At 44.2% G+C, this 15,688-nt stretch overlaps 1 protein-coding gene across 1 annotated transcript in view; it reads right to left on the bottom strand.

The window, feature by feature from the left end:
* The window catches only part of WDFY1 (WD repeat and FYVE domain containing 1), a 46,504-nt gene that overhangs the window by 18,533 nt on the left and 12,283 nt on the right, over positions 1-15,688 (bottom strand). Inside the window, exons 2-4 of the mRNA XM_040639839.1 lie at positions 12,496-12,563; positions 7,602-7,675; positions 1,866-1,920 (exon numbers count right to left, since the gene is read on the bottom strand). Coding sequence (XP_040495773.1) covers positions 1,866-1,920; positions 7,602-7,675; positions 12,496-12,563 — 197 coding nt within the window. The remainder of the gene's footprint in view (positions 1-1,865; positions 1,921-7,601; positions 7,676-12,495; positions 12,564-15,688) is intronic.

The following is a 15,688-nucleotide window of genomic DNA, read 5'->3' as shown; positions in this document are numbered from 1 at the left end:
TCTCCCACTCCCCCTGCTTGTGTTCCCTCTCTCGCTGGCTGTCTCTATCTCTGTCGAATAAAATAAAATAAAATAAAATCTTAAAAAAAAAAAAAGAGGGATTCCAATAACTGATCCAGACCTTTCTTTCTTTCTTTCTTTTTTTTTTTTTTGCTATACTCAAGAGAACATTATTACTTTGCTCTTACTATCAATAAGTTCCATATGGAAAGTGGTAGTCTTTTCTTAAAGGAGCAATGGGTTTTTTTTGTTTTGTTTTTTAATAGTCTATCACTTTAGTACTTTGAACTTTTAGAAAACACTGGCATTGCAGAGGTGCTTGGGTGGCTCAGTCGGTTAAGCAACTGACTCTTGGTCTTGGCTCGGGTCATGATCTCAGGGTCATGAGATGGAGCCCGGATTGGGGAAGTGAGAAGTCTGCTTCTTTCCCTCTGCCTCCTCCCACCCCACTTGCACATCACTCTCTCTAAAATAAATAAATAAATCTTAAAAAAAAAAAAAAAAAAAAAGAAAACACTGGCATTGTAAACAAGAGAACTTCAATTTTCTGAAATTAAAAAAAATAATGTAAGCATTCTGTTTCTGGAATAATTTGTTTGTGTGTAACTTTCTACTATTTATAAAGACAAAGTATCTGTACAGTTCCGTACTCCAAAATAATAGCTGAGAATGAGGAAGCTATTCTATTACCTAACTCCTGAAATGTCTGCATTTCCAGGTTGACTGTAAGCCACACTAGGACAGTGACCTGCCTAGTCTACTTCATCTAGTACAGGACCTGGCATGCAGCAGGTGCTTAATAAATGCCCCGTCTGATGAATTAAGTCAGAAGCTAGACAGAGAAACTTCTGACCTTGCTCTCAGCTGTACAGGTTGCTTTGGAAGAACTGAGGGACACTTTCTTTTTCTTTTTTTTAAAGATTTTATTTATTTATTCGGCAGAGAGAGAGACAGCCAGTGAGAGAGGGAACACAAGCAGGGGGAGTGGCAGAGGAAGAAGCAGGCTCCCAGCAGAGCAGGGAGCCTGATGCGGGGCTTGATCCCAGAACCCCGGGATCAGGCTCTGAGCCAAAGGCAGACGCTTAATGACTGAGCCACCCAGGCGCCCCTGAGGCACATTTTCTTATAAATTAATCAGAAAATACTACAATTCTGTAGGTATATGGGTAAAATCATGAACATTCATCAAAGATAACAAATGACTGGCATTAAATAAAGCTTAAATAATTTATAAATTGAGAACTATTTTGACTATCAAACTGGCAAAAAACATTTGTAAGAGCAATGTTGGACAGACTAGAGGAGCAAATACTCTTAACCACCACTCATGGGACTGTAAAAATCTACACTAATGCTGGGGAGAAGTTTGCAAAATGAATCTAGAGCATTGAAAAACTTTTTAATGTTTGACCCAGTTACTCCATTTTTAGGAATTTGTCTTAAATAGAAGCAACCAGGGTTACAGGATTAGAGTCAGAGTAAGAGTCAAGGACACGCACGCACATATGTATATGTAAATGAAATATAAATACAGATACATATACACACATACATATATACATGTTGTCATATATGTTAGTGTGTGTTATCAAAAAATGGAAGCAGTACATATGCTCAAAAATAGAAAAATGGTTAAGTTAAATCTGTTAATGCACCCAATGGAATAGGACACAAAAATTTAAACACTGATAAGCAGGAAAAGGATGGTAAATAACTCTGAAGAGTTGACAGCGTCCTATATAACTAGAGGCAACACATTTACAAAGTTAACGTGACAACCTGATTTTGATTGTAAGAGTGCTGGCGTTTTGTGTGTGTCTGTCTACATGCATGTGCATGCAAGCCTGTGTGTGTATTATAATTACCTGGGTAGGTCTTGATAAAGTTCATTTTATTAAAATCTTCAGAAACGTGGAATTCCTAAAATAAACACATGAAATAAGAAAACAGTTACGGTTTTAAAAACAGGAATTTAACTATAAAAACAAAGTAAAATCCCAGACTAGCTACCACCAGACTAGGGACTCGAGATTAGCCGTAAAAGAATAATACGGAATTGCTTCTTTCATCAGACTTGTCCTGAGGCCACTATTTCTTTTGGGGACCAGACTGAATAAAGGTGCTGCTGACCAACACAGCACTTTTGTTCATCCTTCCTCCCCAAGTGCAAGCTTTGTAGCTACTGCAAAGGAGACATGTTGTTAATTTGCTCTCTTGGCTACACTGAATATTCCTCAAGATGATACGCGTACAGCAGAACTGCGAAGAAGACCCGTTACAGACCGAGTTCTCAGCTACAGTGAAAATAAGGCACTGGGAATCTTAGCAATGTAGGGGGAAATTAGATATACGTCATACAGGACACAGACACAAAAGGGAAATTTAGAGATTGTGAGTGGTTTGCTTCTTTTAATATTCCTGTATTTCCCAAATTTTTTATAGACTATGTAATACTTTATAAGTTGGAAAAAATAAAAGTATATGCTTTTTAATGAAAAAATCAGCTTCAGCATAAAACCAAGAAGACAAAACTCTGAAGAAAAAGCACTAAGAATTCTATTGATCAATGCTAACTGAGAAGTTCTTAAGGCTCTAAGTAACATGGACATTATGAATTGTTACACACACACACACACACACACACACACACACAGGAATACTGATGCCTTGCTCTCCATCTTGGTATTGCAAAGTACAAAAATGTACCAGTATATATATATATATATATATGTATTAATATATATAGTATGCTGTGTGTGTATATATACATACACACACTGGGGACAGTATAATAAATGTATTAGTATATGTATCATTGTATGTAAAATCAATAACTGCTAATGAACGATAAACTGGATTTACATTGCCCCTGTGCACTGAAGAGCCATGAGTTTTTATACAATGTCCTATAACCACAGAGTCTACCCTTGAACTGGGAGCCACGAGAAGGGTCCCTAGAGAAATAAAATGTGCAACCATTGGAGAAACCGTTGGTGCTTCGTGGCTTCTGGTTATAGATGTGTACGCACATCACCATGATATTCCCATAAAATTTTCAGGAGAGAAACAAGCACACTTGCGTCTACTACTACTGGGGTATTTATAGCAGTCCCGGGCTGATGGCAAAGAGCTGGGCGAGCCCAACCCTGCAGCCCTCCCCATCCGCCTACTGCTGAGTGAACTGCTTGGGCGCAGAGCCTGTCCTTTCCACCGGCTTTTTCCTTCCTGGCCCTTTAACACGCTCAAGGCTTCTTAGCCTTTAATTTCAGAAACAAAACAAGAAGAAAACAACAAAACTCTTTTAGCAGTTCTACGACTTTCTTCAGCGCCTTCTCTAAAGATCAGCCCACACCGGTGACCCACCACACGCCTGCCGCCACCACCATGGCCCGCAGAGGGCTTCCCTCGCTGAGCACCAGCTGCTAATTGCCGCTCCCAAGGTCGTTTTCCAGGCCTGACCTCACCCTCTCTCTCTGCACCTGACACTGTGACTCACCCCCGCATGAAACTCACTGCCTCTCTGGCTTCCACGGCCACAGTGTCCTGGCTGGCTCTCCTCCCACTTTGCCCGTTCTGCCTCTGTCTCCCCCTTGGGCTCCCAGTCCTCTGACTTTCCCTTAAATACTGATTTTCCCAGGGAATGTGACCTTGGCTCTCTGCTCTTCTGTCTACCTGCTCTCCCTTCAGCCACTGCTGTGGTTTCCACTGACACCTATGTTCAAGAACTCCCAACCCCGATTCCAGACCACACCCTGAGGTTGAGGCCCATGTACCCAACTGTGATACTGACCTCGTCACCTGCCCTTCTACATCACATCTTTTCTGTCTTAGAGGGTAGCTGACCACTCACCACCACTATCCTGGCTAAAAATCTGGAAGCCATCTTAACACTGTTCTCTATAAAACACCCATCACGTCTGCTACCCAGAGAGCTCTCAAAGCCCACACCTCTTCTCCGGCACTAACCCAGCCTTTCACAGTGCCGCGCTGGGGTTCTGAAACAGACTCTTAATTGGGATGCCTCAGTTTCAGCCTTGTCCCCCCAAACTCCACACTGGCACATTAAGTTCACAAAAACAGAAACCCGACCATTCTATCCTCCCCCGATTAATGCTCTTCAATGGCTCCCCTCTATGCAGTGACTCCCTAATGCACTCGACCCTAAGGTTCACTGCTGAGAGAGATCACTGAAAGGACACAACCACCAGTTGACCCATGAGCTGGACCCTGGCAGTCAGCCGTCAGAGGCTCCTCACCCTTTCCCCCTGTCTTTGGTATGTGTGTCCCACTTGCCTTCCCCATTGCAGAGGCTGTTCCAAGCACACAGCCTTGATAGTGATGTGGTGTTGGGGCCATCTGGACGATATACGTAACTGAACCCAGCTGAGGTCTCTACATAAACTTCTAAGATTCTGGTGGATGGGGGCAGAGATTTACTCATCTTGCAGCCACTCAACACAAGCCTCGTATGTAAGCTCCCTTGCTCATTAAAGCTGCCACCCAGCCATCTGGAGTGGCCCGCCTCTTTCTTTAGTCTCTCCCTGCCCTCTGAGTAGGGGGGCTGGTTTCAGATTTCCCCTGGGAAGTTCCCAAGGTTGTGAGCCAACATTCACCTGGAGGACTTGCTCAAATACTGACTCCCAGACCCCGCCACTGAGGGATTCTGAAGCTGTAGGTCTGGTGTGGAACCAGAGAACACACATCCCATTTAGTTCTGTAAATGATGCATAGGACTATGTAAGTTGGGGTAACTTGTTTACAGGATACAGTGTGAGGTCCTTAACACACAGAAGGATCATGATTTCCCCTTCTGCCCTGGTGGGCTTTCCCACCAACCTCACTCCTAAATGCTATTATTCACGACACAGGCCTGGGCCCTGTGTCCTCCCATTCTCTCCTCAGGTGAACACAGGCATTCTTACAGCTTAACAAATGCTCCACATGCATGATCCCCCTGCCCAGACTCCCACTGGGCTCTGGACTTGTGTATCCAATGCTGACTTCCCACTGCCACTGGTTAGCCCCCTGGTCTCTCAACTGTACGGTTGGTTGTTTGGTTTCTTGTCCCTTTTTCTTCCAAATGCCCCTTCCCCACACATCCCCAAGTCCTTCTCCTCTCCATAAATGACATCACTGCGCACCCAGTCACTCAAGCCAGAAACCTGGCCATCACCCAACTTCCTCTTCTTCCTCCCCTCCTCACGCCCAACCTTTCCCTGATGCACCTCAAATCAATTGGCTTTTGTCCACTCTCCCTGTCACCACCCTTTCATCCAGGCCCCCACAACAGCCTGACCATCCGGTTTCCGCTCCCGCTGCCCCAACCCCCCAAATGATCCATTCTCCGCCAAGCACTGGCCAGAGGGGATCTTTTAAAGCTGTAAATTCTAGCATGTCACTCGCCTGTTGAAAATTCCATAAGAGGTTCCCACAGCATCTACAACTAACCCTAAAACATTACCCAGACCTTCCAGGCCCAGCATGACCTGGCCTCAGCCCTCAGCCCTCAGGCCCTCCCTGGCCGTGAGCATCATCTAGCATGATAACCTCCATCAAGGCCTCAAACACACAGAGATCTTCCCACCTCGCGTCTTCACATGGACATTCATTCCTGGAAAACGTACTCGGGCTCTGCTTGGCCGGCTCCTTCCCACCCTTCAGGTCCTAGCTGAAATGTCATGTCCTTGGAGCCGCCTTCCCAATCATCCTGCTCAGTGGGGCCGCATACCCCTCTGCGTGCTCTTGCTCACTGCACCTGCTCACGTCTCCATGGCACTTACAACTTGCCATTTGATGCTTATTTACTTGTGCATTATCTGAACCTCTCACTAGACGATAAGCACCAGCCCAGCGGGACCGCATCCACGTTCTCCGTCGTTAGCACTCTGCTCAACACCGAGTGCTGAAGACAGACTCAAATGCAAGGCGTCCGTGGCCCGCTCCAACTCCTCTTCAGCTGTAGGTCTGTGAAGCTGTCACCCATCTCACTGCTGTTCCCTGCACACCGCCCCTCTCCCCCCCACCTCCTCGGCATCTGGGGGTCCTTCTCCACCCGCCCCACCCGGGGAGCTCCTCGCCACCCTCTAGGTCTTGGCACGTTAGTAAGCCTGCGTTAACCCTCTCCAGATGCTCTCTCTGCCTGGAGGACGGTGGGCACACTCATAGCAATTTCTACATTCTGTATAGCTGTCCCTACTATGTCATTCTACACTTCCTGGACCCCTACTAGCTGGGTCTCTTTCTTACAGTTTCTATTCTATAAAGCAGTGCTATGTGGTGTGGGCTGCAGATGGCTGGTCCTGATGAGAAGTGAAGAAACAGGCAGTGAGAATTCAGAAACTGTGACAGCAATTTCATATTGTTATGACACCCGAGGATGAAGTCCATGGACTTTCTCGTTCAACAGTGTAATATCGAAAATACCAATCCAGCAAGCTAAACGCAAAGCAAACAGAAGGAAGAAAATAATAAAACCAGAGTTGAAATAAATAAGCACAGAATAGGAAAAACAAAAGAAAAAAAATCAATAAAACCAAAACTGGTTTTTTGAAAAGACAGATAAAATGGACATACGTTTAGCTGGAGCGACGAAGAAACAGTGAGAGGAGTCAAACCACTAACTTCAGGAATGACGGGGAGACCTGACTCCCAACCTTACAGAAACACAAAGGGTTGTGAAGGGCTAATACCTTCCACCGCAGAAAGGAACAAGGTGCTAATTCAAGCTACAACGTAGATGAACCTTGGAAATGTCATGCTAAGTGAAAGCAGCCAGACATAAAAGGCAACACATATTATGTGATTCTGTTCACATAAAATGTCTAAAATAGGCAAATCTCTGGACTCAGAAAGTAGATTCGTGATTGCCAGGAGTTGGGAGAAGGGGGAGTGAGGGCTGATTGCTAATGAGTATGGGTTTCTTGCGGGGGGTGGTGATGATAATGTTCTGGAATTAGAGAATGTTAATGGTTGTATAACCTTGTGAATATACTGCAAAACCAGTGAATTACATTATCTTAAAACGGTGAATTTTATGTGAATTACATCTCCATTAAGAAAATATATACAGACACACAAAATTAGACCCACAAAATACCTACCAATCTATAATAAACTTAACTTTTAAATATCCGGTCCTTCCCCAGAGTTAGTGGGAGAAGCACTGCCTTCAACAGTTACAGTTGTTGGCTGAATGACTAGTCACTGACCTTGCTCTCCTTCCCCCCTCCACAGTTCCTTACACTTACACTTACACACACACACACACGTGCGCGCACGTTTGCAAGCACCCACAGCGCTCCACTGTGCCCTCCCTGCCCCAGCTACCCCCCCTCCCATGGTTCAAGGACAGGGCTGCTGCAGACCATATGTTCACTGTATGAAGGCTGAGCACCAAACCAGCAATCATGAAAGCATTCTGAGCTCTACGACTGGTTTAAAAATAAGCACAAATTAAAATTAATCCATTTTTAGGCCTAATATCTATACTGAATTAAACATTTTTAATGCCAATCAGTCATTCATTGTTCCTTCTTTGAACTGTCCAATAGACACGAACACATGGTGGTCAATATAACGAACACACTCTGAAAGCTACCTACCATCACGGCTCCGTTATCCTGGCCCACAAATATCCGTCTGCTGTCATGATGGTAAGCCATAGCAGAGCAAGGAGCTGCCAGAAAGACAAAGACCATATTACAAGCAAAGCTAAGCATTCTAAGTCATTGTTCAAAATACATTAAAAAGTTATACAATTTAGGTTTTAAAAAGAGGGCAAGAATGTTTTATAGGAAATAATGATGTAAATGGAATATGTTATTGACGTTCTTTAAGTTTAAAATTCCAATTCAAAAAATCTTCTACATTGTTTTTATGACTTTGAGGGAAGCAAGCCAGCATGAAGTTTCATCTGGTTGAAACTCCTACCTGTAGGCTGCAGAGCGTGGGGGACAGTGCTTAGAGTAATCTGTTCCCCAAACTCAGCAGGCCAGCCTGCCCCAACCCTTTCCCCGTCACCAGTAACAGAATAGCTAGAATCTGTGGAAAAGGGGTTCCTAGCACCAGAATTCCCATTCCCCACTGCACATGTGAGCAAGCTAGGAAAGCCACTTTGGGATTACGTGTTCTCTTCCAATGGTCAAGAAAGGCTCCCTTTCCCATGACATACACAACCTCAGTTTGTAGTAACTGGAGCTGTGAGGTGTCTACATGTTCGTTTGTCCACAGCAGTGTTGCGTGCCTGGGATGGCACCTGCTTCTTCTCAGGTCCATATCCCCTTCCAGGTTCTACCTGTCTTTCTTCCAGAAAGCTTGGGCCAGAGTTTCAGAAAGGAGAAACTCTATATCATCTCCTTCTGCTAAAAATGAGAATTAAAGTGATTTGGGAAATGGAACATGTAGAAAAAAAAATGTTTGGGTGCATTTCAGCCTAAAGAAGTTTAATTGACCATGGGAGAACCACAGTGAGGGAATACATACCGTGAAACAAACAAACTTGAGTTTACTTTGAGGTAACACTTCTTATAAAAAAAATAAAAGAAAAAAAACCTTACAAATGACGTTACCATTTGAAAACAGTTTAAAGTTTTCTCTCTACAAAGGGCTGATATTTTCCACTGAAGGATGAAAGTAAACTATTAACACTGGACTGCCCCTGGAGTTAAAGACACAGCGAGCCGCATGATCAGATTATGGAAAGAGGCTTTTTTCAGGTGCATTCAGGGCACTACTTGGCTGGTGGTAGGTGGTAGGTGGTAGGTGGTGGTAGACAGCTGCAGCTGTCTGCACACAGAACAATTACACCTGACTGACGCCGGTTACCCCTCACCCACCGCACCAAAGTGGGAGACTATGAAGAATGATCGAGGGGCATCTGGGTGGCTCAGTCGGTGAAGCATTCAACTCTTGATGTCGGCTCAGGTCGTGATCTCAGGGTCGTGAGCCTGAGCCCCGTGTCAGGCTCTGCACTGGCTGTGGAGCCTGCTTAAGATTCTCCCTCTCCCTCTGCCTCTCTCTCTTTCTCTCTAAAACAGGATGATCGAGTTTAAGAATTATAACCACAGAGATACATGTATCTTCTTCAAACACTCTTCAATAACCATCATAAAAATATCTTTGGCAAATCAAACATGCATTGGTGATTTCTGATTCATTGTCACCATTTTTGCTTACTTTTAAGTTAGTACAAAAATCTTAACGGTTTAGTTTTAAGCTTCTTTTCAATTCTTTTTATGTCCAACCCTGTAATAAACTATACAGAAATATGTAACATCCTCTCGTGTAAAATTTACAATGTGCTGAGTAGTTTTATGAGGCTAGAGAATTCTCATATTTAAAAAAGAAAAAAGAAAAGCTTCCCTAATTTATTTGTTCGGTATCTAAAGATGTCCTGGCTTTTTTCCTAGAAGGGAAGCCTCTAATGAGATAAGCAGTATTGATTTTAAAAAAATGGATATTCATAGTTTTATAAACACGTAAAACACAAATCATCTTTCAAATCTGTGGCCTTTTAAAAAGCCATCATCACAATCCAAAATCATACGCTTGAAACTCGAGTTTTGTAAATAAAAGCATTTTTGTTTTTTTGGGATACAGCCAGGCCCCTTCATTTATGTACTGTTTATGGTTGCTTTCATGCTACGAGGGCAGAGTTGAGTGGTTGCCACAGAGACTGTTTGGCCCACAATGTCTAGATATTTACAGGCTGGCCCTTTGCAGAAAAAGTTAGTGCCCACCCATAACTGCGGTGGGCGGCACAGTTCTGGAGTCCGATGGGCCTGGACCGAATTCCAACCACAAGCAACTGACTTGACCCCTCTGGCGTCCGTTTCCTCACTTACCAAATGGTGAAAAAAATCATCTATCTTGTACAGCTGTGTGAGTTCATAAAATGGTATTACAAAAACATAGGCATGAGTCACACTGTGGGTATAGAAACTAGGAGTTACTATTTTTCTTCAGCTAAAACAGATTCTGAAAGTTATTTTTGTTATGTGAGGCAACGTTATGAAACTGGATCTCATACAGCAATACACTAAGGTCTGGCTTACTGATCACTCTGCTAGGTCACGAGAAAAAGTTCAAATTGGACGGTCACTAAAATGTCCTCAACTGGATAATCTGCAGTTTTCAGAGCCAACATGGCACTTCTCATATTTTGAATTGAGTCATTGATTAAAAGTCACTGTAAAGCAGGCATTTCTCATCATTCGTTCATTCTGTTCTCCGCTGGCAGTGGTTCTTACAGTCTCATCAGTGATGCGGTTCCAGATGGAACTGTAAAGCACACTAAGGAAGCATCTGGAAGCAACAAGCTGAATATATTTAGGTGCAATCATGTGGGTGTCAGCCACCCACCATGACACTATGCCTGTTCTTTCCAGTTGTTGCCGATCCTTACAGACACAGCATTCTGGGAGCTGCTTCCAGGGGGTATGTTTAACCCAAGTTAGCAAGGGACGGCAACTCAGAGAGTCCAAGCCATGAGCCCAAGATCGAAAAGCCCAGGAAGAGTGTACACGTCTACCGCTAAATTTGGTGAGAGAAAATACAAAGCTGTACTAACTTTCTGGGCTAAATACAAACGGAGGAGGAAGTGAACTGAATGTAGGACAAAATCCATTTCAGTCTCTATTCCAGGGAGCATGAACTCCAAGGTTGAGGATGCAAGGACATGAAGCTATGCCGAAAATGTGAAGTGTGGAGGCATGGAAGGGAAGGAGGAATAGGAGCAGTAGCATTAACAAGCCTGGCCCCAAAGATGACAGAACATTCCCCAGCACTGGCAGGACTTCCTCGGGCCGTTGCTATTTCCAGCTGTGGGACCCACCCCTGGGCCACCGGAAGTAAGGAGGTATCAGTCTGAGAGATGCCTCTGCCCTGCTCCAAAACTATCAAAATTTGATTTGAAAATTTATCCAACGGGCTCTGTGAGTACACGTACTAAGACACCGGGTCGCCGTCATCGAGAGCGAGTAAGCAAGGTTACGCACGCACAGTCCGTGCGGACGTGGGCAGGAGCTGCTACTGCTTGGCACAATAAATCACGATTAGGTTGTCAGGTAGTCTTCTCAGAGGGTACCTACTGTAGGATTTTCTGGCTCCTTTTGTAATAGTTATCTTTACACCAGCGTTCCAAAGTCTTCGTGTTCATTCCTTAATTACGAAGACAGAGGTGAGCAGCCTGCCCGAGCTGTCCAGGGAAGGCAGGAAAAATCCCACTCCTGATGGACTCCTGATTTTCTCCAAACGTGATTACAGGAGCCAAACAGTGCACGCACGCCGGAACAAATGCATGAAGGAGAAAGTGCCAGCTGAGAAAGGAGGCACTCAGAAGAATGACCCAGACTGATTAGAGGGGATTTGCTGAAGAATTGGCTGCTCTGTTTGTGACACACTCCACTGCTTCTGGAATACTCTTGAGAAAGCTGGGAACACTGTCAACAGTGCCTGCAACGACCGGCGAGAGCTCTTCCTCAGAGGACTGACCGTGGTCTTCAGAAGGAACAAAGCATCAGGCAGGCCCCAAAGCCTTTTTTCGCTTCCTTGGGGGGTCCTCTGAATACTGGAGTGAGCGGCTACGGGTGCCTTCTGTGTGGCCCTTCGGGATAGCAGGACCCAACCCCAGCGTGGGCCTGAGTGGCATCCAGGCCTCCACCCAGGGCTTTCTTTTCAAGAAAGGAGGAAGAGAAGGAATGGCAGGGACGGATGGCAGGGTTGCTCACATCCACACGAAAGCCTGGAACTTAGGTGTAATTTCATGTCACTGCCTCTCAGGGCTCTTTTAAAATCTCATTGCAAAAGCTTTATCTTCTAGATTTATTTTGTGAGCATATTTAACCATTGAGAAAATTCCCTATGTAGAATGGGTCATACTTTGGACCCAATCTCTCAGTAGTACGCGGAAGTTTGTGAAAAGGTTGGGCACAAGGCCGGTTATGGGAGCATGGGAGTACACGGCTCTTTCTTATGTCAGCCACTGCCAAGTACACAGTCATTATGAATACAGGTTGGCAAAATAAAAGGAAGGAAAACCTGGGGGCGGTGAGGCATGCCCCTCCTCCTGCCTCTCCTTGTTTTTTCAGTTTTGCTCAAGTCAGCTTCAGTTAAGCCAGCAGATCTGACTTCCTTTGCAAGAGAAAAGGAGTTTTCCTGCAGTTTAGCACAGCCTGTTGGAGTATTAGGCAACTAAGAAATCCATTTTGAAATCTAGTAGCACTTTTTTAAAGAAAGATTTTATTAATTTATTTATTTGAGGTGGGGGAGGGCAGAGGGAGAGGAAGGGGGAACCTCAAGCAGACTCCCCGCTGAGTACGAAGCCCCCTGGGGGACTGGGTCTCAGGACCCTGAGATCACGACCTGCGCAGAAATCAAGAGTCAGACGCTCAACTGACAGTCACCCTCCAGTAGTACTTTTTAACCAGGCATTTTGAAATTTGAATCTCCAAAGGCATTAGACATACTCCCCTCAAGTGGAACAGTCCAGCTACTCACAGGCCATGGTGTGGTAAATGCTGGGCCAGTACTGACCACTGTCTCTTTTCAGCCATACTCGGATGGTTCTGCGGAGAGAAGAAAAGAATGGGAGAGGAGTCTTCAGCACTTTCATCTTAGTTGTGCTCCCGGGAAATGTAATGATTTATTTTCAATCCTATACCAATTGACCTTACAACATTAATCAATTGGACAAATTGGAGAAATACAGCAGCGCCCACAAGTACAGCACATAGTACGTTATATAGAGTTCGCACGTGTGCACGCGCACCCACACGCACCCCATATCCAGCTACATATCTATGACCATATATGGCAAGTTATGTGGTAGCTACGAGTCAGGATTTCAAATAATTTTAATAATATGGAAAATCTTATAAGAATACACAAAGAAAACTGCTGCTTTTCTTAGTAAAAAACAAACTATGCAAACTTGGCCACTTGCCATCTGAGCCAAATGGGGGGAGCAGAAGACATAAATGGAAAGACAATGCTTCTGGAGAACCGGTAGAGTTGTGCCCACACCGCTGCTCGTTCCCGATAATTCCCGGTCTTCCTGCCCCCAGGAGGAAATCATCCCACGCCAGGTCTCTGGGCCTCTCCTTTCATCAGAACCCTCACGGGGAGATGAGGAAATCCTGCACACAGGCAGGAAAATGACAAATGACCAAAATAGCCAAAGTTTAATATTCCGGCTTATCATGTCAGGAGAACAATAAGGAACACTAGGGCTCTTCCTCCTCCACTCGCAGAAGCTCCTCAAAGCTCCAGGTCCCTTCCACCGCACAATGCCTGGGACCCTCACGGCCTCTCCCCGCAGGGGCCCACTCTCCTTCTGTGTTGAGTCTCACTGGTCCCACTGCCCCTTACTCTTAGCTCTGTCACCATCGCACTAGGATTTCGAACAGCCACGCAGATTCTGGCACACAGTTGGCACTGATTAAATGTCTGCACCTTAAACTGAAACACATAAGACTAAGTGTTGACACTACATGTTTCCATTTTGTTTGACATTCAAGACAAGTGTGACTAGTCTATGAGGATAAAAATCAGAATGGTGTTGCTCCTGGGGGAGGAAGACAGAATGTAAAGGGATAGGCAGGAACTTTCGGGGTAATGGCAAGGCTCTGGGGAGTTGGTTTCATGAGTACATGCATTTGTCAGGACTTGCCCAACTACAATTCAGATCTATACAGATTACTGTATATAATCAGATCACAAGAAAGAAAGACTATATGTTGACCCTCATTCATCCAAATAAATAAGAGGACCTAGCAGCACAGTGGGCAAATTACTACTTTGTATATGAACTGGACACAGGCCTCAGCATAGGAGAAGCCATGTGTACAACACGCCATCTTCCAGCCGCTGCTCATTGGTCACAGTGGAACCTTTGCCAACTTTCTCCACATCCCAGCCCTGATCACAACTGGCTAGACCAGAAATGGGCGCCTGATCCTAGATGGATCAATCAGCTCCTCCCTTGGGAAATCAGAAACAGGGAGAGAGAAAAATAGATCAGTATCTCCAATAGTTGAAAAGGCTGTTTCTGGTCACGTTTTCCACTTTGGACTGCAGAATGTTGCACATCAAAAAAAGGGAAAGAATGAAGTCGACCTATTAAAAGAAGCAGAAGCAAGCTGAAGAGGGTCCCCCATGACCAAGACCGAGCTGTTTCCCTAGTCTGGGTTCCGCGAGGCAGACACCCCAGCATCCTTACCAGAAACACTCTCAGTAGCTTAAGTCAGCCTGAGTTATTTCTGTTGTTGGCAATCAAGCCGGTACTAATACAGGACGTCTGATGACACCAAGAATACCAAACACGGTTTCTTCTTTTGAGCCCTATTAAACTACCTCCCATGTGACGAGGGTCACGAGGCAAGATAATCAGGCAGATTTTCTTTCCAGGTACCTGTATTATGCCAGTAAATTCTGGAAGTCTAAGTTCACATCCAAAATTAAGAGAGGGAGATCAGAATAAAGCATGTAGGAAGGGACCTTTAATTTTTATAGTCTGTAATTCCACATCCTCATGAACGCACAGGCAGCTCAAAGAAGGACTTAGTGGCACACGCTTCCCTCATGGAAGAAGAGCAATTGGCCGTGAGCGGGGAACCCTAAAGGTTATCTCTGCCATCCAGAAATCTAACTTCGAAAAGCCTAATTTTTATTTCATTAAGTTCAGAATGATATTTAAAATAGCCCAAGGTCAACATGGAAACTACCCAGACCCCAGCATTTTGGGAACACAGTATTATTTCCTTTGGACGACCAACGTGAGTATTACAATTTGGTCTGCACCCAGCTGACATACCGCACACTAGCTGACATACCAGCTGAAACTGGCAAGAGTAAATTACCTCACATGATGTTTTGTCTGAAAATCGATTACATCCAGGCTGAGAGAAGACCATCCTTGCTTGGGAATCAAGTTCCAAATACACACTTGACCTTGACAGTCAGCTCTACCTCTCTGTATTCCCATCTTCTATCTGGAATTCTGTCCCATCTCTTTTCAAGCCATGCCCTTTCCCTTCCTTCCACAACAATGCTAAAATCTCCCATATCCAAGATTAAATCAAAACAATGTTAATTTTAACCCCTAACATTCCACTACTACCAAGAACCTATGTATTAAACAAAGCCGTATAATTTCTACTAAGTAATAAAAGAATTTGTTGTGTATTGTGTTTAGAATGTGTCTCGACTGGGTAATAAATGGTTGTAAAAATAGGCTTAAGTTGGGCTGCTTATTAAAAAAAAAAAAATCAACAGCCTCGAGAGACCAAAAGAATTTACTATTCAGTAAACTGGAAGTAAAATCTATTTAAGTTGAAAGCAACACAATAATACAGTTTAGTAACATTTACAGGACAAAACTAAAAACTCTAGCATGTTATTAATAGACCATAAAATCACTGAGTGTCAAGATCAGACTGTTTTATTTCTACAAAAACCACAATATTTTCTGCCTAGCTCAATGTCGAAGCCACTCTCTCTGAGTTAAATTAAAATATAACAGCTTAACTTTTCCTTTAATATTTTGACAAGTTTACACCCACTCACCTAAACTCATTTTATGCTTTGCTTGCTGCTTATTCTAGCCATTTTTTTAGTGGATTGGTTTTCTTTGACATTCCAAGATCATGCCAATCTGAAAAAAAAGTCTTTCCTTAAAACCAAAACCTCAGAA

The sequence above is a fragment of the Ursus maritimus genome, unplaced genomic scaffold, assembly GCF_017311325.1.
Source record: "Ursus maritimus isolate PB19 unplaced genomic scaffold, ASM1731132v1 scaffold_1, whole genome shotgun sequence".
Taxonomy (NCBI): Eukaryota; Metazoa; Chordata; class Mammalia; order Carnivora; family Ursidae; genus Ursus; species Ursus maritimus.
Note: the sequence above shows the minus strand (reverse complement) of the source record. Positions and strands in the feature narration are given on the sequence as shown.